The 27,243-nt window shown below is 42.9% G+C and overlaps 2 protein-coding genes across 2 annotated transcripts; one reads left to right on the top strand and one right to left on the bottom strand.

Moving 5' to 3' along the window:
* The first annotated feature begins 813 nt into the window (after positions 1-813).
* Positions 814-13,186, top strand: LOC119446221 (coiled-coil domain-containing protein 86). The gene is made up of 4 exons (XM_037710588.2): positions 814-1,014; positions 2,536-2,665; positions 10,161-10,235; positions 13,034-13,186. Exons 1-4 carry the CDS (start codon positions 923-925, stop codon positions 13,139-13,141), a joined length of 405 nt encoding a protein of 134 aa, XP_037566516.1. The 5' UTR covers positions 814-922; the 3' UTR covers positions 13,142-13,186.
* A 483-nt stretch (positions 13,187-13,669) lies between these two features.
* Positions 13,670-26,956, bottom strand: LOC119446220 (F-box/LRR-repeat protein 20). The gene is made up of 2 exons (XM_037710587.2): positions 25,983-26,956; positions 13,670-25,240 (listed from the first exon to the last, which is right to left on the bottom strand). Exons 1-2 carry the CDS (start codon positions 26,526-26,528, stop codon positions 24,473-24,475), a joined length of 1,314 nt encoding a protein of 437 aa, XP_037566515.1. The 5' UTR covers positions 26,529-26,956; the 3' UTR covers positions 13,670-24,472.
* Positions 26,957-27,243: the final 287 nt, after the last annotated feature.

The following is a 27,243-nucleotide window of genomic DNA, read 5'->3' as shown; positions in this document are numbered from 1 at the left end:
ACAACTCGCGCTCGTCGGTTACGTCTTGTAGGCCTGGTATGATAAAATGGTCCCCGCGACACAGTGCTGCATGGTCGGCCAATCGTAAGCGTCCGCGTCTTGTCGGTCTCGTATCGACCCAGTGTTACCGCGTCTTGAACGAGTACGTGAAGTCGGGCACACGCTGCCACTACCAGCAAGCGAGGACCGACGCTGCAAGATGTCTTCGTCAGCAACGTGTTTTTAAGTGTGGTCGAAGTGTAACGCAGGAGTTTATCGATAAATTTGCTATTACAGCCATCAATGCAAGGCGGCAACTACGTGGTTCGCTGTGCAGTCTGGACGAAGCCCTCGCTGCTTTCTGTTAAAAGCGGAGTTGCAGTCTTACGCTACGCACGTTTTCGGTACCGCACCGACGTCGAGCTACCAGTGAAGTTTCAACGAGGTACACAGCACGAGTTTGCACTTGCAGTAGCGCGCGTGCGAGCGCATTTTTTTTTTTTTTTTTTTTTTTTCGGGGGACGTTTTCCCGAGACAGGGCCGCACGGCCGCGCGCGCGACCCTTCCAAAACGTTTCGCGACTAATCCGCCAGGGCAGGGCGCATGCGCCGTAGCGCCGTGAAAAAGGCGGATTCGACCACGGTATCTCGACTGCAGCCTGCAGGATATTCGACTCGGTATCTCGAGCGCCGGTGCCAACAGCCGTTCCCTCATGCCAGAAGTAATCGGTTACATCGTAACCGCCATACTTTAGGTGGCTGTAGCTAATTTTTGTAGCCAAGCTAAGCCAAGCTTCAATGAGCTAAAATGTAGCCGGATCAAGTCGAATCGTAGCCGAGCCAAGTCAAGAGAGCAATCGTGTTTACAAACCGCTGTCCGCAGCACGTGTTGTCGTTTTGGCAAAGCTTCGTTGGACTGAAAAGGATAGCAACGCACGATCATTATGACCCGGTCCAAAAAGAAGAAGGGCGACGTGGAAGAAATTCCAAGAGGTGTTCCAAAGTCTGGCCGAGTGTGGAAAAGTGAGAAAAAAAGGTATGGCACGTGCTCAGTGTGCTAACTCGCACATGGAAGTGCAGCGAGAAATATTGGTAAAATAGCATTGCTATTAGTCTTTCAATTTTTCATATAGATAGGTTCACCTGTAATATTTGATAACGTGTGAACATATCAAAATTACTGTGGGAAGTGTGATAAAACCATTCGTCATTGCACGCTTCATATGCTTCGTTTGTTTTCTCGGGTGAGATGTTACCTTCGTAGTGCATCTGCTTGACAAACTTGCTGCTGACATCGGTGATTAAATTTTGATCTTAAAACATAGTATATTACGAAACCGTGTTCTGGTCGCGCATCGCTTTCGCCACCATTCAAAGTGTTGATGAGCTTAGTGCGCAGAAATGCGCAGAAATTCTTACTACACGACAACTGTGTGTGGGAAACGCTACTCGCGTGGCACTGCAACTCTTGTTTATTTGCATATTTGGCTTGCCACTTTTTTGTGGGCTGGCAGTGGCACAAGATCGAGTAATACAGACAAGAGTCTGTATTACGAGAATCGGGGTATCTAGTAGTGATAATCTGTCATCATGATCATTAGTTCTTTGAATATTTTAGATCGTCAACTGTACCACGTCAAACTTTAAACTGGAGCAAAAGTGCTATAAACTTCATCCCAGCGACCATAGTAGATATAAAACAAAAGAATTTACGTAGCGTAGTGCACTATATGTCTCTCAGGGAGCCAGCCATCTCCGGCCAATTCACACTCACCGACGAATCCTGAGCACGCAAAATAACTCCTTATTTGTTTCTTATACTCCATTTGTGCTTTTAATAAACAATGCTGCAACTTAATTATAAAGGCTTGCCAACATTGTGAATGTACTAGGATAATAATAATAATAATAATAATAATAATAATAATATTTATTTCCCATCAATACAGGGGTTGATGGAAGACGTTAGACTAAAAGTGAGGGAATGCCTTACGAAGGGATGTGGGCAGTGTGTTATTTTATTGGTGAAAACAGCTGCTCATTAAGTTTTCAATATTTGTTTCATTTCTGGTGCTATTCGATTTGGTCTCTAAAACTACTATTCGTGCGCCCTTAATTATAATCATTGCAGCATGCTTATGCTCAGTTGCTGTCTTACATGGGCCTTCTAGTGCTGTGAAGTGACCATTCCAATATGCCACGTGTAGCAGCTAACAGCTGTTATGGTAGGTTTCATCCAGACGGAACACCCCCTACAACATTACTGTTCTGTCTGGATAGAATGCAATGCCATTCAGCACTGTTCCATACAGACAAAGGTGACATTCGGGTTACACCTGCAGATAATGCCAGCAACAGCATTAGCATTATGTCTGGGCGAAATTCTAGCAGTGGTTACTGTTCCACTTGGATGGAGTACTAGATACATCATTGTTTGAACTATTGCTTTTATGTAATTGAATTAGCGCAACCTTGCCTCTTCTTCCCTTGCTGTTACTTAGTGTTTATACTCAATAAAACAGGGCTTTTCATTTTTTTTATTCTGAAACATTTGCAGGTTCTCAAGCATGATGAAAGACAGGCCTCTGAAAACATCGTGGAAGTTTAAAATGGAACAGCGAGCAGAAAGAAAGGCATTAGTGGCACTCGACCGTGAAATCAAGGAAGAGAAGAAGAGAAAAATTGAGGTAAGACTGAACTTTTCAATAAGTAGAAGCAGCATGGCAGTTACTCTAAAAAAAGGTACTGGGGTATTGTTTTTTATTGCTGCATACTCTCTTGTACCAGATTTTCAGCTCCCGAAAATAATACTGTGGCTGTTATTCTATTTAAGCACATGATTAGAGGATGAAGGAACTTCATTTCCTGATGTACCATATAGTTAGGCAAATGCACAGCAGGCTGATTTTTGAGGAGCTGTGTGCACTAAGTCGCAACCTTGGTTAACAAGCAACCAACACAATTATGATATGTGGATTAAACAAACGAAAAAAATTATAGTCGGGGATGTTTTGAGCTGCTCGTACAGCATTCTGGTTCACGGTGAAACAGCACGCTTGTGGACAGGGCTCTCGCCAAGCTGCCTTCACACGTAGGGCCTAGGCTCGATGACCAACTCCTGAGTGCTCGCCTTCTGTGGCCGGACTTCAGCAGTACAAGGACGAGTGGAAGCGTACTGAGGAAAACAGCAACGTTTATTGCAACCAGCAGTCTCACTGGGTTGCAGGCTAGTAATGACTGAGGCATTTGCCGGGCTCATATACAGCAAACAAAGGTAGGGTGCAGCAAAGGAGAGAAACAAGGCACTAGCAATGGTCTTTCCTTTGCTGGGGCTCGCAGTCTTCTTCTCTCCGACCACCCTACCTTGTTCTTTGCTTGGTCAAATGGCCATGGTGCTTCATGGCTACATGACTGTCTACATTTGTGGCTGGTTTGCACGAGGGTTGTGCCACCGATGGGAAAGCCGCCTGACTCCCCTCCCCGCAGGGGAGGAGAGAAAGAAGGAATCTGCTGGAAAAAAAACAAAACATTTATTATCTCTTGATACACGATTTTCAGTAATCCACAAGCCTTTTTGCTACTGTGCAACTGCAGGTCACTGCAGAAATTTGTATGGCAGAATTTACATCCTACTAAGCGTTAGCATTGACAAAATATATCTTTCCAGAGGTGGTGGTGTGTAGCTCAATACTTATGACAACATAACCACCGCACAGGTACACACATAAATGCAGCGGGTGCGAGTTGCATTTTTCGTTCACTTTATTTTTCATTGCCTTATCATTTCTAGGCATCAATTAAACATGGCAAATAATTTCCCCTATGCTTTCCTTAGCTTCTCTGACTGTTTGGCTTCATATGGTTCGCTAGATGGCACCATTTACCCATGGTGGCAGCGGTGCTCACAGTGCCCTTCTTGAAAAGGTCAATACATAGCTTCCTCAAACATAAGTGATGCATATCACTATGCAAAGAGGAGGTGTTTGTGGAATACATGTGTTGCCGGAACACAGTGTGTAGTCGGTTGAGAATATTACGAGAGAGACGACTTTATTTATAGAAAAGGAGCGAAGGTAGGCCTGAGCTTGTGCTCTCTGGCCTGCCACTCCTGCGCAGAGGAAAGAGAAAAGGACTAGAACAAGGATGGAGGACGATGATGACGAGAACAGTGATGAGATGAAAGCTTGTCGTTAACGCAGCAGCGTACTTTTTAAGCGTCGAGTAGTCCTGTGTTTTGCAGAAATTGCATTATGGTATTTGCTGTTAGTAAGGGCCATCAAAAAAAATAAAAAACATTGAAAAGCTACTAAAGAATATGTACAGGAAGATTAATGTTCAGATTTTTTCGGAAGGCGCGAGGCGAGAAAAGAACAGTATGTATTAAGAAAGGGCTGCAACAAGGCTTTCCACTGTCCCCGCTTCTTTTTTATAATTTTTGAAAGAAGAATGGAACAATGGTTAGAACAAAAAAAAAAAAAAGGCTTTAAATTTCGTCCCATATTGAATGTAGTATTTGCAGAGGAACTGCAGTCAGGCTTAATGTATGCAGACATTGTGTTAGCAGAAAAATAGTCATGGCGATATTCAATATTGCCATGAGTCATGGATATATTCTGATATTTTGTGGCCAGTGTGGGTGAGAAGCTGGGATTCCCATTTAGTCCAAGAAAAATTGGGTCTAGTGGTTTTCAGCAGTAAATGAAACAGGGAGTCCCAAAACAAGACACCAACAGTAAAAGGATACAAATAACTTGGTGTATGGATGTGTTGAAACGGTGCGATATTTGAAAGCTCACAAAAAGGCACTTATAGCAAAAGCCGTGAGAAATGCAGCAATGAGGAAGCACAGAACATTATATATATATGTGTGTGTGACATTGAGTATGCAAGTATGCGGTGGTGAAAGGCCTATGTGAAGGAGTAATGAAGCAGTAACTGGGTTTCATGGGACAATATTCGAGGTGAGGAAAGCACAAAGTACAATATATTATTTTAGAAGGAACTGAGCCATATGAACGACAGCAGGTGGGCAGCAAGTGTGCTTAAGCATTTATGTTGGCAAATTCTGAATTCTCAGTGGCGTGAAAAGGAGCATTAGGCTTAAAGTTAGACAAGCAGGTGGCGAATATTGGTTAGAGAACATGAAAAAGAAGACAGCTGTGTAAAACTATAAAATAGGGGAGAAAGAGATGTTTTGCCATAACTCTGGTTTGGCAACTGAGTACTTTTCTAGGCCTCCCTTAGACAGGCTGCTACAAAATAACTTTATAGGGGTGTGCGATGACTCGAAACTTTCGAATAACGAATGGAATAGTCACTATTCGTAGATGTGAATATTTTTCAAACACTTTTAGAATATTTCTAAACGTCACCTTCGCCCAATTTAACATAAAATTATAGCAAAAGTATGGTAAATTTTCACCCCCGCGGGCATAGTTTAGACATAAAACATGAGAACTTGCGTAGTGGCAGTGGCGCACTGACGGGGGGGGATTCAGGGGTTGTAACCCCCCCCTGAGGCCGAGTTACCCCCCCCCCCCTTTTTTTTTGTTTAACCCTTCTTTCCTTGTGCCTTTGAGTACTGCAACTAAGATGTAAGATGCGCAATCGTCTGCACACTCGCAAACTTGCGCAAAAATCGAATTTTTTTACAATTTCCCATGAAGAAATTGAAATTAGTGCTGCTTAGATGGTATTGGCAAACTGTCAACCCCCCCCTGGCAGAGATCCTGGGTGCGCTACTGCGTAGTGGAGCAGGCTACGTCGCTTAGGTAGCCATAATTTGCACGCTATATATACAGCGATCATTCGCACTCTCTGAAGAGTCCTGTGCATGCAAAGAAACTACTTGTTTGCTCCTAAAGCTCCATTGGTGCTTTTAATAAACAATGCTTCATAACGTACTATGTAATGACAGAAACTTGCTAACATTAAGAATACTAGGATGTGAGCATCGTTCTATATTATTGTTCATTATTAGAAAATTATTCGATTTGTTTCTGACATTATTCAATTCGTATTCGATTCAGTCTCAAAAATCATTATTCGCACACCCCTAAACTTTATGCAAAACGTGTAGGAGTACCACAGAGGCAATGAAGCGTATTTTGTTAGAATGGCATACAATTAAGTCAGGATGAGAGATATATACAATCAGTCTTCATCATTTCTTGGTCTTCATGAAGCCGTACGTTTCAATTGTAGCTACTGGAAATTAAACATTATCATGGTTAATATAAGCAAGAGATGTTCAGAAGAGTGGTGGTGCATAAGTAGAGAAGGAACAGTGACATCAATAACACATTGAGGCACCAAAATAAGAGGTGTTAATGACATTGAAGTGGCATTCACAAATGTAGTAAACTTGAATTTGGTGGCACATGCCACCACTCTGCTTCAAAGGGAAAGCCACTCATCATCATGAGCTAATCTAGAATTTTTTGTTGACAGCTGACAAGAGTGTTCACAGTGTGTGCTTTTATAGAGAGCTCGTCATGAGCTGTACTGTTTCTGTGATGATGTGCTGACACTTTTGCATTGGCTGTAATGAGTTACTTGAAAACACAAAGAATGTGCAAAGTTTTGTTTCTGACTGGGGAAGATGCCAGTTAAGACTTACCGAATGCTAATTCAAGCATTTAGATATAAAACTATGGGCCGTAGTGAGTGGTTTAGCCATTTCAAAAGTGGCAGAACCCTGTGTAGCATGATGAACACGTTGCATAATGTTGCATGTGCCGAGGTATGCGTGGCCGGCAGGAGGTCTGGACCCCACTTCACGCAAAGCCGAGGAGATCTTTTTGGCAAAGAGCTTTTTATACGGTAGATTACTACATCCCTATACAAGAAGCAGGGATAACAGAGGGTCCAGGCAGATTTCCTGGCCCCAACAGCACTTATATAAGGTTGGCAACACTTTCTAGAACCGCGTTGCTGCGTCGGGCTCATCCCGCGGTCAATCGAAGTGGTGCACCCGGCAATGCTTATGGTCCGGCACAGGTCAAAAGGAACTGTCAGGCACGGTGGTGAAGCACAGAATTCCGCTTCCGCAGCAGGGTTGTCTGTGGTGCACACGCCGCCGAACGCAGGTGGTGATGCACTGCAGCCAGCACTGGGGGGAGCCAGATATGGCAGCCCTTGACCATTGGCTGTTTCCAACAAGCAGCCGTTTCCTTTGTGGACAGCATGCTCAACTGTGTGCACACCTCAAACAAACTTGAGCTGTGCACACAGTTGACACGTAACGTATGGCTCGAAACAGGCGCCATCCTGGAAGGAATGCGGCGTCCACATATGCATCCCACCCGAGCTCTGACATCTTGTAAAATAAACCAGGGCCAAACATAACAGTGCCCTTCAATTGTGATAGCCAATGTCAACATGGCTACAGTTCTCAGAAAGATTCACGAAGATCGCCGCTTACCCATCTGTAAAATTTGTGAAGCCCTTGACAAGTTGCATGAGATGTGGAGGGGCATGAGCCAGGATCAGCTCCTTCAAAGATGTACACCTTAACAATTTAACATACAGAAATTAGATTGTGATGGCCGCTGAAAAAAAGAAAAAGGAAACCGGCAGAAACCATCGGGATCAAAGTCAAGTGATGGCTTCGTAGTGTAAAACTAGTCAGACATCCAGTTGTGCGTGATACGAATGTGCGTGTAATGACAATATTCTGGCAACGACGCTGGAATGGCTACGACATGACAGCGATAGAATGAAGGCAGAGTGACGACGACAGTGTGATGACGTTGAAATGACACCGACGGAGATGACTTAGGCAGTGGAATGACAATGGCGGACAGTGTGACGAAAGCGGCATGATGACACTGTAACGACGATGAAATGATGATGGCAGTATGATGAAGACGATGGTGTGATGACAGCGGAATGCCTGCATGGGACACAGGTTGAGGCTTCGAGCCCAGACCGCACTCTACTTGGCGCAGCGCTGGCTTCAAAACTGGGGAGACTGCATGAGAACGTTTGGAGACAGCTAAACGTATGTCAATCCTATTCACCTGCGCTATGGATGGTAATAACTTTATTGAGTTGTCCTGCAGTTTTGACGACCTGGGCTCAGGTCTCCCACGTGGGACGTCGAGATCCTCTCAGCGCCGCCTCGCAGGCCTGCTGGGCAGCCCAGAGTTGGTCGCCGAGGTCGGAGCTGCGCAGAGCGGCGGCCCACCTCAGCGATAGGGTCACATGAAAGAGTTAGCGAAAGCTAGCAAAATAAATTTTGCTAGCTTTTGCTTTTATTTTTCCCAATGTTGACAATGCATCAACCACAAATACACAAACTTAGGGATTTTCCCAGCAAACTGGGCATTTTTGAAGCGTCGTTCTAGGGATATATGTCGTAGGTGTTGGCATAGGGTTGTTGGTGTCGCCGATTCCACTGCCACATGCAGCTCTTGTGTTTCGCGTAGTGATGTGCCGTGCAGGGAAGTTTCCCTTTTTATGGGAATTTTCTGCCACAATTTTCGACGAAAGGGAGAGTTGTAATCTATGCGATATTGCAGGGAATTTTAAGGTTGGTGAAGTAAATATTAGAATTATGCCTTTGAGCAAGCCATCATTTTGACAACCCACAGCGCACCCTTTTCAGTGCACGGACCAAACTTGAAGTCGATTAGCTTCAAGTTCTAATAGCCTTTGTTGTTGAAAAGCTGGTGTGCTGTTGGGTACAAAACGGGAACTGCAGTTTGTTGCGTCAGTATTAGATATGGTGATCTACTCAGAATTGCTAAAGAGCTGTGAGCCACGAGTGCTAGTTTATGCTGGAGCTTTGATTACACGTAAGATATGTCGGGAACTGGCATTAGAGAGTTCCACATTATAAATTGAGTTCTCACTATATTTCTGTCCGATCGAAATGTTAAATAAACCATGTAATGTCTTTGAACATGACTTCACCTACAGTTGCCAAGACACCTTTTTATATATATACACACTTAACCTATGTGTGTGTATGTGCATGGAAATTGATGGGGATCTTTTTTTTAGAACAGTGCAGGGAGAATTGTCACAAACAGGGAATTTGTGTACATAGGAATGGGAATTCTCCTGAAAGGTATGGAACATCAGGTTTCACGTTGGGACGCGGGAGGTGGCCGCTCAGATACAATCTCCTACAGAATGTGAAATTCGCAGCGTAATCAGGTTCTTACATGCCAAAAAGCTGGCGTCAGAAGAGATACATCGACACTTGTGCGAAGTGTATGGACCGGACGTCACGAGCGGCAGTATGGTCAGGCAATGGTGCAGGTACTTCACGGCAGGCCGATGCAGCGTGCACGACGAAGACCGCGCTGGCAGGCTATCAATCATTACTGCATAACTGACCGAAAGCGTGCGGCGCGCAGTTGAAAAAAATCTTCGCTTCTCAGTTTCAAAACTGCCCTTCCAGTTTCCATAAATCACCCGCTCCCTGCTGCTCGAGATCATCACTCAGAAGCTGGGGTATCAAAAGTTAAGCACAGGATGGGTATGACAGCAAAGCTTTAATCACCCAATTCTCTGACACGGGAACGGAAAAAACTTAATGCTGCGATATGAAAAATGTCTGAACAACAGCACACGCACACACGTGTGTGTCTGCGAGTGTATACAGGGCTTTGTCAAAAGAAACAAAGCTACTATTAGGGAAAACACGGGGAAGGCGAGAAATAGAAGTTCAAGACGATGAGCAAAACGAGAACAAGGTTAAAGCAGGAGCCAACGTTTCGACAAGTCCACTTGTCGAAACAGTTGGCTCCTGCTTTCACCTTGTTCTCGTTTTGCTCAAAGCTACTATTAGAAGCATGAGTGCTGCTGAGTCCTTTCTGCAACTCGTGGTGTAAGAAAGCTCTGGAGAGTAGGCCTGCATCACATGTAATGAAAGAGTGAATTTATTTTCTATTCAGCAACTCTTATGTGGCATATTTTCTTCTACTTGCTTCTGCTTCGCGCACATTTTAATTTTTAAAAATCTCAATTGCCCCTGTGCAGGTGAAATATTTCAATTCTTCCCTCTCTTAGCTTCAATTACTGTCAGCCTTATCTTACCAGCACAACCTTTGACTGCCAGATTGTTATTGCTGTGGGTAAGGCTACTTTTTTTCAGTATGTGCGTGTGTGTATACATGTGTGTGTGTATATATATTTAGTTTCTCAATTGGCTCCAACTTATTCCAATTTCAGGAGAAGAAGAAAAGGAGGGAAGAAAACCTGAGGCGACGTGAGGAGAATGCCAAGAAGGCAGAAATAGTGCAAGTGGTGAGTTTTTGTCTCTCTCCGTCCTCTGTAACGAAATTTCATCTTGTAAGCAAGGCACAAGTGACAGTTTGCGATTGCAGCACAAGATATGCACAAGTTGTGTCTACACTTTACTGCCTAGTATAGCATGTACAATGTGCAGGGGTGGGATTGCTGCGCCAATTGCGCATTTTTGATACAGACGCAAATTCCTGCACCAAACTGCGCTAAACACAGAAAATTTACTGAAAGTGCACCATGCTGCGCCAGAAGGGCTTAAGTAGTGGCCACGAACAGCGAGCCAATTTGTTCTAAGAAAAAGCGTGCAGCCATCCACATTACGCACGTGTGACGGCACCTTCCGCAGAGTTTGTCGTAATGTTCGCGCTTGTAACACTGCACTTTACTGCGCTTCCGGCAAGTGGCCGGCACGCGCGCGGCCACTGCCGGCTGTTGTCGGGACGGCTAATATGGTTTAGTGGGCAGAGCGGCTCAGCGCTCCCTAGCTGAGATGCAAAACAACAACAAGTAGGCTGAGAGCACTGTGAGCGAACTAGATGTTTTGGAGGCACGCACTGCAGCAGGTGAAGCGGGCGGGCGTCTATGTCCCCAAGGCCGGTATAGCAAAACTATTCCAATCTGTCTTTATGTCCATATGGGCGAGGCGTGAGCCATTTTGACCTATCATGAAGGGCTAATGGCAGATTTGGAATAAAACGTCGCAGTATCGCCTGAAAGACTAAGCATCGATTGCGATAGCAAATTAGTAGACAGCTATAAGAAGCAAGGATAATAGTTTTATCGGTCGTATAAACTTGTAAACAAGTGTTCACTCAGTAAACTAACAAGCATGGTGTCACGCACGCACATGCAAACATAAACACATCTCACTGGATTACCACAGAAACTTGCTGTGAAAACCCTGGAATGAGCAAGCGCGGCAGCAGCCACGAGCGAATTCACTTTTGCGCTACCTCGCTTCAACGCGAACTAAGTGGCAAAAAACAGCACACACGAAGCTATCAGCACTCGCACTATCTCCTCATCGCACATCGCTTTAAGGATAGGGCCCGCGCAGCCGCGCCATGCGTAGCAGCCGCCGCAGTAGAACGACCCCCCCCCTGGTGCCTTGCGCGCGATGGAAGACAGTGTGCTTCGTCCCCGCTTTCCTCCCTCACGCGCGCGAGATTGAGCCGCCATCGTCGGCTCATCCCCACACTTTCACTCGCACATACAGTGTGCGGCACGCGGCGATGATGTTATCGCCCCTGGACTTTGTATGGAACATCACGGCGACAGCGATGCCAGAAATGCGCCTAGAGTGTCCATATAATTGCCATCGCAAAAAAACAGATTCGAATAGTTTTACATCATACCAGCCCAGGGTTGATTGCAGCTCTCTTGATCTGCGGTGACATGTGGTGACACAGAAATTATGTTACAACGTTGATTGGACTGCATAATTTGAGAACATTTTCCGCTATCGTCATGGGCGTAGGCGCGGAAATATATAGTTTGATCGTTGTGCAACTGATGTTTCCAACTTTACAGAAAAGCATGCGCCGAGCCGCCGCTCGACCCGCGCTTCCATATTCTAGTACGTTATAGCTACAAAGTGTGCTTCTAGTACGAGCTTCCTGTTGGTTTATTCTGTGTTTAGTCGTGGTTTTGAAGTGTGCTGCCGTATTCTATTCAGAAAATTCAGATTGGCCTGCTCAAAACTGCTCCAAAATGAAATTTAGTCTGCTCCAAGCTGCTCTCAAATGCTATTTGGTCTGCTCCAAACTGCTCCAAAACACTCCAGAAATTGTGCCAAAATTACAGTCCCACCCCTGAATGTGCATTAAAATGCTCATGTTGTACAGTTCTTTGGTCTCTTAGATGCTGTTTAATTTTAGGTTGCTTATTAAAAAACAAATCTGTGGTTTTGCGTACCAGAAACACGATCTGATTATGAGGCATGGCCATAGTTGGGGACTCCAAATTATTTTGACCATCCGGGGTTCTTTAATGTGCACCCAATGCACAGTACATGCGCATTTTTAATTTCACCCCCATTGAAATACGGCTGCCACAGGCTGGATTTGATCCTGCGACCTCGTGCTTCGCAGCACAATGCCACAGTCACTAAGCCATCACAGGGATAGACAGCTTATTTTTACATATCTAATGCTCTGTATGGTTGTACAGAATGCATATTAGAAAATTGGCCATTATACTAAGTGTTTGTTCATATAAAAGATGACTGTTTGGATGCCATTTTGAAATACTTGGAATGGAAGCAGTAAGCAGAAACGTTTACACTACAATGGCAGCGTCGTATTTGCACATTCAGTTGCACTACTTACAGGTCGTAGAGCAAGTGCATGTTGTTACATAGCAGGATTTCTTGACCCAGCAAATAAATATAGCATGATATACTCTCTAATACACATTGTTCTGCTTGAAGAAAAAAATACTTATGTGCTGAGAAAGAGAGAGAGAGACATTTACTGTTGCATGCTTTTATAATGAAGTGCTTGGGGCCTCTGAAATCATATGTATACTGGTCAATTCGTTGTAAAGGTCGTGCACCGCACAGCTTACATTAGAACCGGGCCAGAATTATTCCTTCATTATATAGGTGATTTTGTTCTAGAGGCGCTCGACTGTATTGTGATAGAAAAGCTGAGAGGTCAGCCTAAATGCACTTGATGCTCACCTGGAAAAGCACTGCAGTTCGGACTCAATAAATCCATGCATTACATATGATCCTTGTTTCTTGTATAGTATAAGTGACCATGTAAACAGCAGTTTCTTCCCTCCTTTTCATACCACAGATCAAGAACACTGCCAAAATCAAGCGGATGTCCAAAAAGCAGCTCCGGCACGTCAAGAAGGCGGATACTACAGTTGTTTCTAAGAAGCCCAAGAATGCTGACCAATAAAGGTGTGATGTACAGAATAATTGTAAAGATTAAAGTATACTCAGTTATATTTAGTCTGTTTCCTGCTTTTTTATATATATTTTTTTGCCCTATTTGCATCAGGTAATGCAGAACTGGCAATAGCCAAGCATGTGCTTGTTAGTTGATTTTGCAGGCATGTTCAGCTACCATTGCTTTATGCCCTGTGTGGACACTTTACATAAAGCCATGGTGAGAGTACAAATGCACTACTAATGAAGTGCAGTACTAATGAAGTGCCAAACACCTTTCCGCTGTTCGTGATCATCTGAAAGTCCAGTGAAATCTCAGTGGGGAAGCCAGGCAATTCCTAATTCCGAACATTTCTCAGTGACTATGTATCATATTACTTCCAGAATTAAGAAATAGTTGGAAACAGCCCTTGGTCCCTTCTCATCTTTGTCCAGTAGCATGCTACAATTTGTACCATGGAACAGTGACTAGCCTGGCCCCATACCTTGTCATGTGCTAGCATTTTCAAACGCAGGCACAAAATAAAATGCAGCAATGTTGTATTTTTTAAAGCTTTTTATTTAACATGCCGAGTCAAACAAAAAGCAGTGGCATGATCACTTTATCCGGCAATGACAGGTGAGTATTGCATGCCTTCCCTTTGCAGTCGGGTTGTTTGTCATAGCCAAACTAAAAGGATAATTAAAACACAATTGGCTCTTATGCACAGAAGTTTGGTTCTACCTCCACCACTTCAAAACCACCTGAAATGGTTCACGTAGGCAAGATCACGCAGTACACTTCTTGTAGTATCATAAACTGCCTGCATACATAAATGCAAAATGTTCTGCTGGCCCTAGGTATCTGGCCCTATTCCAGTGCAGTATGCCAAAATTCGTAAACCAAAAGCTTAACTGTCATCAATGATCTGCATAATTCAAATAAAAGTGAAAGTAACAAGGCATTGTCTTACTGTATGTGTATTTATCCAATTCGTTCACTTGCATCAGCCAGCAAAATGCTAAACACGAAAGAATTACAAAACAGTTTACTGTGCATATTCTAGTAGCACAAACCTATCTTTGTAAATGGCCATAGTAATTAAGTTTAGCAGTCTAATATTGTACAGTGCAGAATTGTTAAATTTTCATAGACTCTTAAAGTGGAAGATAGCCTCAACGATTAGGTGGCAAGCAAAAGACGAAACAGTTGCACAGACGCTAGATTACTGACTAAATACTGCACAGTGGCAACATAGAGCTCGAATAGTGGTTTAACACCCCTTCTCATCACCTTTATTTCCTTATGCACTCTATCAAATCTATATTTAGGCCCAGCAGAACACGCAATAATCTTCAGCACATCAACTAAACAGTATTGCTGCAAAATCTCTTCATGCTTCATTTGTCAAAAAAATTTTTTACTGAATGCCCTGACATTGTAACAATGAATTTCATTTGGCATGCAGTAGCTCGGGATATCTGTATTAACCTTGAAAGAATATCTTGGACAAGGTTTTAATTTGGAGTAGATCACATGCTGCAAAATATCGCTACAAATCTGAAGAATAAACTGAAGCTATCTTTGATGTAGCATCACAATTCACATGTGTTTCGAAGCCAGCTTTCAGGCATGTAGTGGTACAAATTAAATTTTGCTTAGCACTTGAGCTTGGCACATCAACAACACTGTTGCTGCAGTGACACTGTATGTGTGTGTTAGTCATTCAGTAATAAATCTAATTTAGCAGCAAAGTGCTTGCACTACACTTGCCTTCACAATAATATGACAGTGTAGTGCAAGCTACTGCTAGCATAGCCAATTAGGAGAGCACTCGTGCTTGTACCTCTGTGCCGTCCGTTCGTCTGCTTAGTTTCGAGAGCAGTGTTGAGCATGATAGCTATTCAAATAGCTTCCATTCCAGCGCAGATTTTCTATGCCAATTATTGTAAACAGCAGTGTGTGGGCAAAACGGCAAGTACTCAATGGTGACACAAAATTGCAAATTCTGTGTGGGAACTCAAAAATTACATTTTCTTTGCACTATTACAGAGGCATTTAGCTGCATAAAAGCGTTTTCGAAAGTGAACATGTATATCATTATTCAGCGAGTTACATAGAAGTTCCGTTGTAATCATTGAAGCGATTAACAGTGGTTGAACAAGGAAGGTCGCTGGTGCCACCATCTTGGCAAGGGGACTTGTCCTAATTTTGACAAGTCTCCTTGTTGAGTTGTTGAAGCGTTGGTTCCAGTGGCACTCCTTGTTCAACTACTGTTAATAGCTTCAAGCCTCCACTTTCCTGTAAACTTCTGCCTTGTTTGTATTGTAATCATTGTAATTTAATGTAACATCATCTTGGTCTTATTAATGAAAGGCAATAGCCATTACATGTGTGTAATTATTATGTAATGCAAAGCCCTTTGACGAGAATTTGCAACTAGCAAGCCCACATGTACACGACAGTAACAAAAACTCTGCATTCCGTAACGTGTCATACAAACACTTCAATATTTGGCATTCTCCACATAACCCTCTAGTAAGAAATGTTGTGAAAGTTGTATCAAGTCTGCACTAAATAACTCCTTGTCAAGTCAAGGTATCTTGCCTAGTAGGTCAGAAATTGGAGGGGAAAGTTAGCAGTAAACTTGTTCAACAACTTCACAACAATGCTTCATCTTGGTAGCGATCACAGTTTCTCTCAAAGTGTAAAGTCAGAATGTTAACTGGCTTTCCAACATTACCAATAGTGTTAACATAAGAAGTGCATGGTACAAAGCACGTATGTTTTAGTACAACTCATTCACAAATAATTGCATTTTGCTTTTGCCTCTGTTCCAGGTAAGAAATCATGCAACTTATGCTTTGATTATTTTCATCCGCTGCTTCCCCCCGTGTTGGAAATATCGCATTTCCCATGCATAACCTAAACCTCTATATAACCCCTGCACTCAATTACAACCCACGGAAAAAAAAAAAAAAACTGCACATATAAATTGCACATAGAGCAACACAGAACAATGCTAAAACCTTTATAAAATTAACCCGACATCTGTGCAATCATACATCACTGCTTTCACTGTTGCTTTTCATTGGCTTCACCATGACATGACTGGAGTTTATACATAAGTTACTAGGGCTGTGCGAATAGTAATTTTTTACATCAAATCGAATACGGATTGAATAGTGCCAGAAGCGATTCGAACGTAGAGTACTTTTCAAATGTAGTTTTCAAATAATAAACAGCCGTGCCCACCATAAAATGTAAATCGATGTTCACGTCCTAGTATATTCACTACATTATCAAGCTTCTGTCATTACACTGCACAAATGAAGCATTCAGAGCAAATAAGCAGTTTGTTCACAAACTCGGGACTCTCCAATGAGTGCGAATGACAGCAGTTTAACTGGAAAAGTATGGCTCCCTGAATGACGTACAATGTGCTCCACTAAGTAACTTCTTTTGTTTTATTCGTGCACTATGGCTGCAGGGATGAAATTTGTTGCACTTTTTGCTACAATTATGTGCGCAATCGGCCACAGGTGACGACTGAAAATATTCAAAAACGAATAGAAAAATATTCGTGTTAGCAAATAGCGACTATTCGATTTGAAGACCAAATTAAGTTTACAATATATTCGATTTGTTATGTGAAAGTTATGAATACTACACACCCCTATAAATTCATGGCAACGCGCTCTTCAATGCCGTAAAGCTGCACCTGGAGGTAAAATTCGCACACAAACCGCACTCTAGCTATGTACTTGTAACTTCTTTAAATTTTTAGTGTAGGTTGTGAGTGCTAAAATACAATATTTCTGGTAAGAATGCATGTCAGCACTATTGCAAGCTTGCTACTTCCATAAATCATACTAGGCAACAGAGTATGCAAGAACAAGTGAATTGGCAATCTCCCAGCACTGGAATAAATTTATACATGCGTTTATGCCATTTCATAATGTGAACATTGCACAAACAAAATTAGTGTTTAGCACATAAAAATTGAACTGAAATATGAGGTATGAAGTAAAAAAATACGATGATAAATGAAAAAGACAAAAATCATGAATTTAAATTGTTAGTGATCGTTCACACAACTTCAGGGCCGGTATTTTGTAGCAATGCCTTTTCCTGATGCCAATGCCTTTTGGTGCCTTTCATGTTCGTGAGTGGCCATTTTCGAAGCTCCGCCCGGACCACTCATGAACGCGAAAAGTGCCGAAAGGCATTGGTATGTTACATGCAGTCCCACATACAAGTTGTCTTAAATGTACAGAGCCACAGCATCACCAATATAAATTCACACCATCCTCATTCCACACAAATATTTTCTTTTCAGAGGGCCAGTAGAAATTATCAACATGGATCTTTCTAACACACTGTATCGCGAGCGAAAAAAATGTTACTGCTTTGGTGGACACAAGTTACCAAGTTTCTTGACCATGTAAATCCATTCTAACAATACACAGAGATGTAAGCTGCAAGCAAAGAAGAAAAGGCAAACTACTGCTCACAACTCCTAACCATACTCAGTGTACAAATGTCTACGAATTACTCCTTAGAGTTGTCGAGAAACACTTCTTCTCCCAGCTGCAAGATTTTTCTTTGCCAGTGAGGCCATCCCTCCAGAAGACAAGGGTATTCAGAGTTTTACAATCACACCAGTTGCAAAAGTTCCCCCATAGGCCCCATGTTTTAAAATACAGGCACGCTGATTGGCCAAAAGCATAGGAATGTCTGTGCTGAACATCATGTCACCATTTCGAAAAAAAAAAAAAAAGGAAAATAGCTAACCATGAAACCCTGTGCCTGCAAAGCTACATGATGACAGGTTCAAGCAACATACAGCACAGAACACAAAATAAGCAACTTTTACAAATTAGCATCTTTTTGCTACTGGCTGCACCTGCCATTTCAAGCAACTTCGTTTTCAATCGACAATAGCTGATGAGCTGAAATAATGCTTCAGGTCACCACTCACAGCTTGCACCTCGGTCAAGCTCAACGGATTGGCATCTCACTACACCCAGCTTTTACCAGTGGCACTTTGAAACTGGTGTGATCTCAGAACTCTAAAGGTTGCCAGTGGTACAGATCAGATTTGTTCATAGAATATTAAAGCAACTCTCTTTACTAAGCGGTGCTACCACAATGAGTGCGGTACACAACGACACGTGCAAATGCGATGACTATGTTGAAATACTACTCCCAAGACCAATGTATGTAGCAAAAGCAGTGAAATATAAATGCACTGAGAGCCAACTAGCATCACGTCATTATGAAGTACAGTGCAACACTTGGCAGGAAGCATGGACAGTTTCATCAGTGAGATTCTCGGCACAGTGCTATATACAGTTAGCATTAAATACACCACGTATAAAAGCTATCTACCTTTTGGTCGTGGAAATAGGGCTACTTGCTCATATTGCTAACAAGACCCAACGTCAACGTATGCGAAGTAATACAAAACATGTTGAAACCATTGGCAGAACCTCACCACTTACACTATTACATGACTGATTTTTCTCCCATACTGCCACAAAATGTAAGAAAAAACAAGAAAATGTAATGTGAAAATGACTAGGGACCAGCATTTCCAACTTTTACATTGCATATATTTGGCGCGCTCTTTATTAATATCTTTTACGGATCTTCAATTACTTTTAGCCTTATCAGCTTCTTTCTGTAAGGAGCTTACTCATTTATTCCAATGAGTGCTCACATAAAGGTTTGCATACTAAATTAAGTAACATCTACGATACATCGGTCAGCATAATGTGCAGTGAACACAGTAATCCTTTTCCTGTCAGTAGGGAGCTTTAGCAGTTGTCAACTATGCACAGAAGTAGGAAGCAAGAGTGTGCCTTAATGAGGCACATGCAACAGCTACACATGCTGTTCATAAAAGAATGTGAATGTGTGGACGTACAAAAAAAATGTAAGTACATGTAGCTTCAGGTAGCTACAATCTAAAAGGGATACTAATAAACACTACATCAATTTGTCCTGGTAGATTACGCTTTCAAAACTTGAGGGGATTGAGGAATGCACCAGCGCCATAACTGTCTCTCTCCATTCAAAACACAGAAAAATACTATCTACTAGCGCAAAAGACAAGCATCGCACCTTTTTAAATTTCATGCCCTAATGACATCGCCGTTGACCATCTTGTATAACACCAAATTTTACTACACTTTTGCATATTTGGAACCTTTCTGTAGACAAAGTCTAACAGTTGTTAGGTTGAATCTTCCGTTTCTTTTCTAATGCAACATAACTGGTGTTTCTTTAATCATTTAACTAAAGAAATATTAACTAGCCTCAGCTGGACAGTGCTAAAATCTACGAAATCATGGGGAGCTGAAGGAGAAAGTCAAAAGAGATGCCATCATTTTCCTTGTTCCATAGTGTCTTTTATTTATTTAAAAAAAATTTTTGCATGCCCAGCTTCTGCTGCTTCAGCTAACCATCATTCCTTTGATGAGGTTTGGCCATGTCGTACGATTGACGAGACATGTTTAAATTTTCAAGGAAAATTGAAAGGCACAAGAACGAAAAGGGAGCACTTGTGTGTGTCTGCATAACGTGTTCCTGTCTCTTTATTTTGCTTCAATCTTTAAACCTTGCTGATATTCCCAAGTCCAACCTGCCAATAAAACAATATTTTTCTCTCGCAATCTTCTTTATACAGTATGGAACGCTGAAATCACATAAAACACAATTCATAGAATTCAATAAAATTCACAATTCAATAAAACAATATTGACGTTAATATCGACGAGACCCTGGTTAGGATTTAATGTAGTTTTCACCTTATAACAAGCGCTTTATTCGATAATAGTTGCCATTTCTATGCCATATCTGCCCCAACTTTTGTATGATAAAGCTTCACAAATGCATAGCTGCTGCGTATAAACTTCAACAGCGTGCAATTTCTCCTTTTTCAACTTTCCAAATGCTGACCTTTCTAAATAAAAACTGAATTTCTTAAAATGAATTTGATGCACCCAAGTTATTATTTTACTTTCTTTTTCTTTCGTTCTTTTTTTACTTTAACCGAAAATGCTGAACCCTAGCGAGTACAGAACAAAACCAGATAAGCAGGAGATGGTGCTTGCAAGTAAAAGGCAGACAGCTTAGCCAAAACTACCAATTCAATGACGAAGGCATCAGTTAAAAACAGGCACCGTACACTTGGTTAATCATTTTTAGCTATGCTTTCTCTCTCAAGCAAGATAGCTCAGCGCAGCGACCAGCGTGTGTGGATGTCGCAGTACCTCTGGAACACAGTGCGAGAGGGCATGTGTGACACAAGAAAGTGTGATGTAAATAATAACGGCAACGGGAAGCATGTCTGCGTACAAATTCCTTTCATCCAATCAGCTTCCACAGCGTTTAGCCAAGCTGCATGCATGGAGAGCAGCATTTCGTGAAAATGACCAATAATATTACGGTACCTCATCACTGAATTTGAAATGGTATTTGGGGGAAAAACAATACAATGCCGCAACTATGAAAAGATAAAAAGTAAATGCAAAGGCATCTGCTACACGTGCAGAATGCTGCTGATAAAACAAGTGGACTTAGGTGCTAAACGGTGGAACATCACTGATACAATTGGAAAGATTAAAAAAATAAGATGAAAAAATACGAGAACTAGCACAATTTCTAAGACGACGTATCACGGATATTTTCAATGTTGTCTGCTGTGGGGAAAATTGCACAAATCAGGAACATATAAAAGAGATTCTGCTGTACAATATGCAAGGGCGGAAAGAACTGTGTTGATATCATAAAATTAAAACTGAACTCCCGAGTGCTCTACCCATGAAGAAATATCTGTTGCAAACGACGCAAACAGTAAGGTGACTGCACAAATGAATATGGCATTTACAAGAACCAAAAGACTAATTGGCATGAATTGTTCAGAGAAGCTAATAATAGTTGCATGGTAAATTAAAAGTGCGTCTTTGTGCCTTGCTGTTATACGCTGTACAAATATAATGTGCAAGTCAGAAACTAATGTTTCTGATGAGAGGAACACAGCATGTCAAGTGATATCATCAGACAGCTTCAAAGGAAACCAGATTTATTTCTTCACTGTAAACGGTGTAGCTGAAAGACATTTACCCTAGTCTACGACCTGCTCAACCGGTGAAAATTAACTATAGAAAACTTTTTTTTAAATCACAATGTTATCTCTCGAAGAACCAAGCTGGTTTCCTTTGCAGTTTTCTGTCCATTTTCAAGAGGAGGTCAAACTTTTATTTTGATTAGATAAGCTCCACCTCAGTAATGTTTTGCCAAAATGCATTTGGATAATGCACCGCTTCAGCATTACACATAAATGCATATGCCCTAGATGTTTCATGAAGAAAAATGTCACAAGATTTCTGCTGAACGCCTAAGGAACCACTTAATTATCATGCCAAGCCTCACTTACAGAAATCATCTGCAAAAGCATCTGCAGTACAAATGGCAGGCACACAAAGCATTATTTCTCATCTTTTAAGCCTAACCCAGCAAGATTATTCTTTTTGCTTCAAATTAATTAAAGGTCAAGTGAGTCCTTTTGAATAAGACTGAGTAATAAGTGTTTGAAAAACATGGGTGCCTTTTAGTACTTTGGTAACTGATGCCAAATTAAGGAAAGTTGACAAGTGCTCTACACAACTTTGCTACTGAAGCGTTACCCATGCTTGGGGGCACAAAAGTGGTCTGATATATGGTCTAAGTCACTAGAAGTGACAGACTTTCTTTTACTGGCACACACAATGTGCTCACGACATTCTCAGTGCTATAACACGCCCCCTGGCACAGTTAATTATGGTGAAATCACAGGTTTCACACTGGGGAAAACTTGGAACATCAAGTTGAAGAACATTTTCAATGAACAAGTGTGACTACGCATTACCAATTTAGTATTGTGGTACATGCTATAGGTCACCAATATTCTAGGCTGCATCGTGCGCAACAATCCTCACGTGGGCATGCAAAAACAAACGAAACCATGCTAAAATGTCTTTTGACCACATTTTCACCTTCGGCCAACACTTTGACCAACATGCTAAGCAGTTATGAAAAAGCTTTTTTTCATTTTTTTTTAATGGTAGGTTCAAGCAACTAAAGCTGTAGAAAAGCTGTAGTCTTGCTCTGTTAACAAGTGTGTCAGTGTTTTTTGCTCATTACACTACTTCACACACGATTAGTATGCAAATGTCCACTGTACGTAAAGAAGATACTTGTTATCTGACTTGTTATCAACGTGTGAAAAGGGTAGGTCAGAAGCTCAAGCAGGAAACCTTATCCTTTATTAGGAGAGAGGGGGAAATGTTGATAGCTCACAACTGTAGTGACTTATCCAAAATGTTGCCCGTTTCAAAGTCAAAACTCGCTTATGCTGAAAAGTAGAGACAAACAATATATTGTAGGTTTTTCTTCTTCTGAATATCACTATTCCTTGCAGTGATAACCTAATTCCCAAACAATTTCTTTTCTAACAAGTGGTTGCAGTCTTGATTTATAGGAAGTCAGGCATCCAACAGGGTGTCACAACAGCACAAGTGATGGCGTTCGTTACATAGTCTTTAATTATGGTGCTGCATCAAGGCATATTGTAGCCTGCTCTCCAAGACACAGTGCACACATTTTGCTGTGCTGTGAAACATTGTGCGTGCACCACGATATGTGCAGTGAATCTGCATCATCACATTGCCTATTAAGAGGTCATGGGAGGCTTGTTAGTAACTCTTAACCATTTTCCTATAAAGAAGATGACACATGGACGAGGGATCCACTCGTATGTATGTCATCTGCGCTGTACAAATTCATCTGCTTGTCATGCGAGCCGAAGACAAACAATCATGCTGCCTTCGAGTGCACAGGGTTCAAGAGCCTGAAAATTGAACACCACATTTCAGATTCAGTGCTGTGATACGTAAACTGTGATTGTGTACGCAGTGTTCTGGTGAAAATGGAAAAGTAAGCACCCTTGCCTGCATCACTAAACATTGCTGCCCTGCCGCCAGCATCATGTAGTTGCACGCTGCAAAGGTTCTTGCAGGCAAAAGCACGCCTGAACCATTCAAGGTCACAACCGCAAAGCAGAACAAAAATGCAAAGGTGGAATAAACTGGACACAAATAGATTACATCTGTGGTTCAACCCTGGGACCATCTTTCATTTTTATGTTGTTTCAAGTGGTAAATATGCTCACTGTCCCAATTCAGATACCATATGTCACAGGCTGTCAAGGCCTCGGAGCGATGTTTTGCAGGATAAGAGAGGGAGAAAAAAAAACGTGCCTATCAGCAGACAAACAGTCAGGTATAAGCTTTTGCTTTTTAATTTTATTCTTTACCTCTGGAAATGATGCATTGTATCACATCTGCTCAAACTGGCAGCAACTACCATGACAGTAAATCACAAGCATGATAAAAAAATCAGTGCTTGTCTAATCCTCTAATACGATTAAATAGATGAAGTTACAAGCAGTGCACTAGTATGGCATTTATGATACCACTAAGCCATCTGCATTCTTCAGGTCACCGTCTACAGTTGACCTTATTTGATGTGTCATTATACCTGTGATTACACCTGTTATGCAGTACTGAACGTTAGACACGTAATCAAGAACCAGGTGAAACAAGAAATGCAAGTTTAAGGATGATTAAGCAATTTCTCACACTGTCAAAGTGTTACTACCACTGAGTAGCATGACCAAGTGTCACTATCACGAAGACTGCAGTACCTACAACCCACTTGCAGCAAGGAATATGTTAACAAATAGCCGGTGCTTTCAAAGAAGCACTTAGCAAACTGTGGAATGGGAATCAAGTCTGTACTTGTGGACAAAGACTGTCATCGTCACTGGCATAATGAAATCACTGTCAAGTGGTGGCAGGTGGTATGTTGCCAATCAAATTTTCGTCTATATCTTCAACAGAATGGTTGCCCCTGACATCGATAAAATGTGCTTTGAGTTGTGTTAAGACAGGAAAAAAAAAGAGCTAAAAATGACGTGAAATGTAAAGCTCAAATCACACCTGTTTAGAATGTGCAAACAGTGTGCAACAAACTGCAGTAGCAACATTTACGTAACTGTGGACTTGAAACAACCTCTTGGTGACAACATGCTGCCACATGGTCACCGTTCCTCTCACCACATTCTAGAAAGCTATCTTAAGCCACACAGGCAATCGTAGATGTTGCCACATCAGAAAACTGTCGACACATTCCACACGTAGATGATTGGGGCTACATGTCCAACATTAACAATTTCTACACTACCTTGATCAGCAGCAGCAAAAGGCAATTCCTAAAAGCACCCATTTCCCCCACACCCACGTCTTTCTCACTTGACTAGAGCACAACGCAGCAGCGACAGTACCGAGGCCTGCCACCCCCGACTGAGGGCGGAGGCGTGACAGGTGCAAAGTAGGCATGCACCTTCAGGTCCAGCAGGTGACTGCGAAGCTTGCGGATGCCAGCGCGTGTAATCAGCTGGCAATCGTACAGCTCGATACGCTGCAGATTCTGGCACGCGACCAAGTGCTCCAACGAAGCATCTGTTATCAATGGGCAGTTGTCCAACTCCAGCACAAGCAGGTGCTCGGCCGCACCGGCGCCCGCACCGAGGTGCCGGATCCCTTCATCCGTTACGAGCTCGCAGTGGGAAAGGCTCAACTGCTGCAGCTTAGGGCAGCCATTGGCCAAATGCATCAACGTGTTGTCCGTGATGAGCACACACTCTTCAAGGTCCATTTTCTCGAGAGAGTGGCAGGAGCGAGACAGCGCCTGGAAGCCGCTGTCCGTCAGCTGCGTGCAGCCGGCTACCTCGAGCGTGCAGAGCGCGTGGCAGCCCTGGCTGAGAGACACGAGAGCAGTGTCGGTCAGATGCGCACAATTGGAGACACACAGGAAGTGCAGCTTGGGGCAGTGCTGGCTGACAGCCTGCACTGCAGCATCAGTGATGTTGGTGCACTCGTGAAGGTTGAGGGTCTGCAGGCCGCCGCAATACTGGGCCAGCTTGGAGACTGCCTCGTCATTGACCAGCGGGCAGCCCTTGCTGACGAAGCTGCGCAGCCTTGGGCAACCAGCAGCCAGAGCTTCCACGCCATACTTTGACACCTACGCACGGACATGTGTTGATATTGAAGTGACAGTGGCAAGTCCACTGGCCGATTCAGAGCACCATTCTCTATGACATGTATGCATCTAGCAGACACAGTGCAAGATTGCGCATTATGATGGCATGTCCGATGAAAGCGTCTTCTCTAGATCCATGATTAGAACCTATGATGATGCATCAAATTAACCTGACAAGTGCATTCCAGTCGACAGAATTGAGGAAAGGTGCTCCCGATTGAACAGCAGAACTTTAAATGGACAGTGAAAGTAACAAATAAAGAAAATATGGAAGCTAAATGCATAGCTTCGACACCGAGCGGGTCACATTACGAGCACAATTTTACAAAATGTTCACTAAATGCATGTTAGGTGTAAAAAGTAATGGCCTGGCCTTCTATGGCCTGACTTGAGCACATTTACCAATCTATCTAACAGTGAGCTTACTTTTTAAGCAGAAATGAAGTAAACACAGACAGATGGAAATGCCCGCGATCTCATTTATTACAAAAAAGTTGTGCGCAAAAATTAACTTAGCAACACGGACAGTAAGCGATTGCTTTTCTATCTACGCGCTGAGGCTGACACCTGCATTGAATGCTCAGCGCACGGGCAGGTTTGGATTTGCCCCTAGATAATTTGCGCCCGCTGCTACAGCGTATCGAACCCTCGGCCTTGTGCTCAGTAGTAGAACGCCATAGCCGGTATACAGCCGTGGCGTTTCGCAAAAAGCAAGGGAACGCACCTGGTCGCACCAGGAAATGTTGATCTGCTCAAGCGCAGGGCAGCCTTGGCCGATCGCCTTGAGTGACAGGTCCGTCACCTGGCAGCACGAGCCCAGGTCGAGGAAGGTCAGCTTACTGCAGTGCTTCCCAAGGCTCTGGCAGGTGCTGTCCGTGAGCTTCTTGCAGCCGTTCAGATTCAGGTCTTCGATGTTGTTGCAATTCTGGGCGAACGTCTTTAGCGACGCGTCCTCGACGCTCTGACAGCCGCGAAGGCTGAGTTTCTTGAGGAAGCCGCCGCATCGGCGCGAGATGTTCTCCACCACGGGACCCTCGATGTCCGTCTGAAAGTTGAAGAGGTCGATCTTCTGCCAGTTGCTTCCGTCTAGCGCAAGCTCGTGCCACAACTTGGACACCTGTGCACAGGCACACAGCGAGACGACGTCCAGGTAGGAGAAGATGCGAAGCAGCAGCTCCTTCGGAAGTTTCTTGTTGATGAGGGCATCGTCGTCCGCCGCCGTGACTGCTCTGACCAGCACTTCCACTTTAGCCTTGGGCGCCAGGGTCATCACTTGTTGAGGGACGAAGCGTATCCCAACTGGTGACGACTACGCGTTTTGGTCGCTCGCCATCACACGCGCTTTTTGCGGACGCGCGTCGGTTGCTTTTGTGTCTTTCGCGGAACAATGCGCGGAACAACGCAGCGTCTCCCTCCGCTGTCGTCGAAGGGATTCGGAAGAAGGCCTCGATTACCGCGCTAAGGCAGGTGATCGCTGAATACAGGCAATTTCCCCTTAGACACTGCAACTATAAAATGCTTGAACCACATTAACTAACTCTCTCGCGCCGCTCAGTAAACACAGCAACACGGGTATGAAGTTGTAAACATGCCATGAAACTCATCGCGGGAACGCGAGGAAGATGGGGTGGGCGTGTGGAGGGAAACGTGATAGAAACAGCAACTCTTCTTAAAATCCTGATTCTGAATAATGGCTAGCGCCCCTACCCTTTTATCCAAATATATAACAATATTTAGTATTTTATTGTTTGATACTGTTTTTAAATATTTATTTTGTTTTATACTCATGATTTTATGCAAATACAACAACTTGTCGTGTAAATAGCATTTTAAACCTTATTACAGTGCATTAGTTAATATTACTAGAATATCACTAAATTGCGCTTGCATTACTTATTTAAGTCTAAGCTAGAGAGTGTATTGCATAATAGTGTTTTTTTAGGTTACTTTAAAATTTGTATAAAGCGATTTAAAAGAATTCCGAT

This window comes from Dermacentor silvarum, chromosome 3, assembly GCF_013339745.2.
Source record: "Dermacentor silvarum isolate Dsil-2018 chromosome 3, BIME_Dsil_1.4, whole genome shotgun sequence".
Lineage (NCBI taxonomy): Eukaryota > Metazoa > Arthropoda > Arachnida > Ixodida > Ixodidae > Dermacentor > Dermacentor silvarum.
This window is presented reverse-complemented; position numbering and strand designations above follow the sequence as displayed.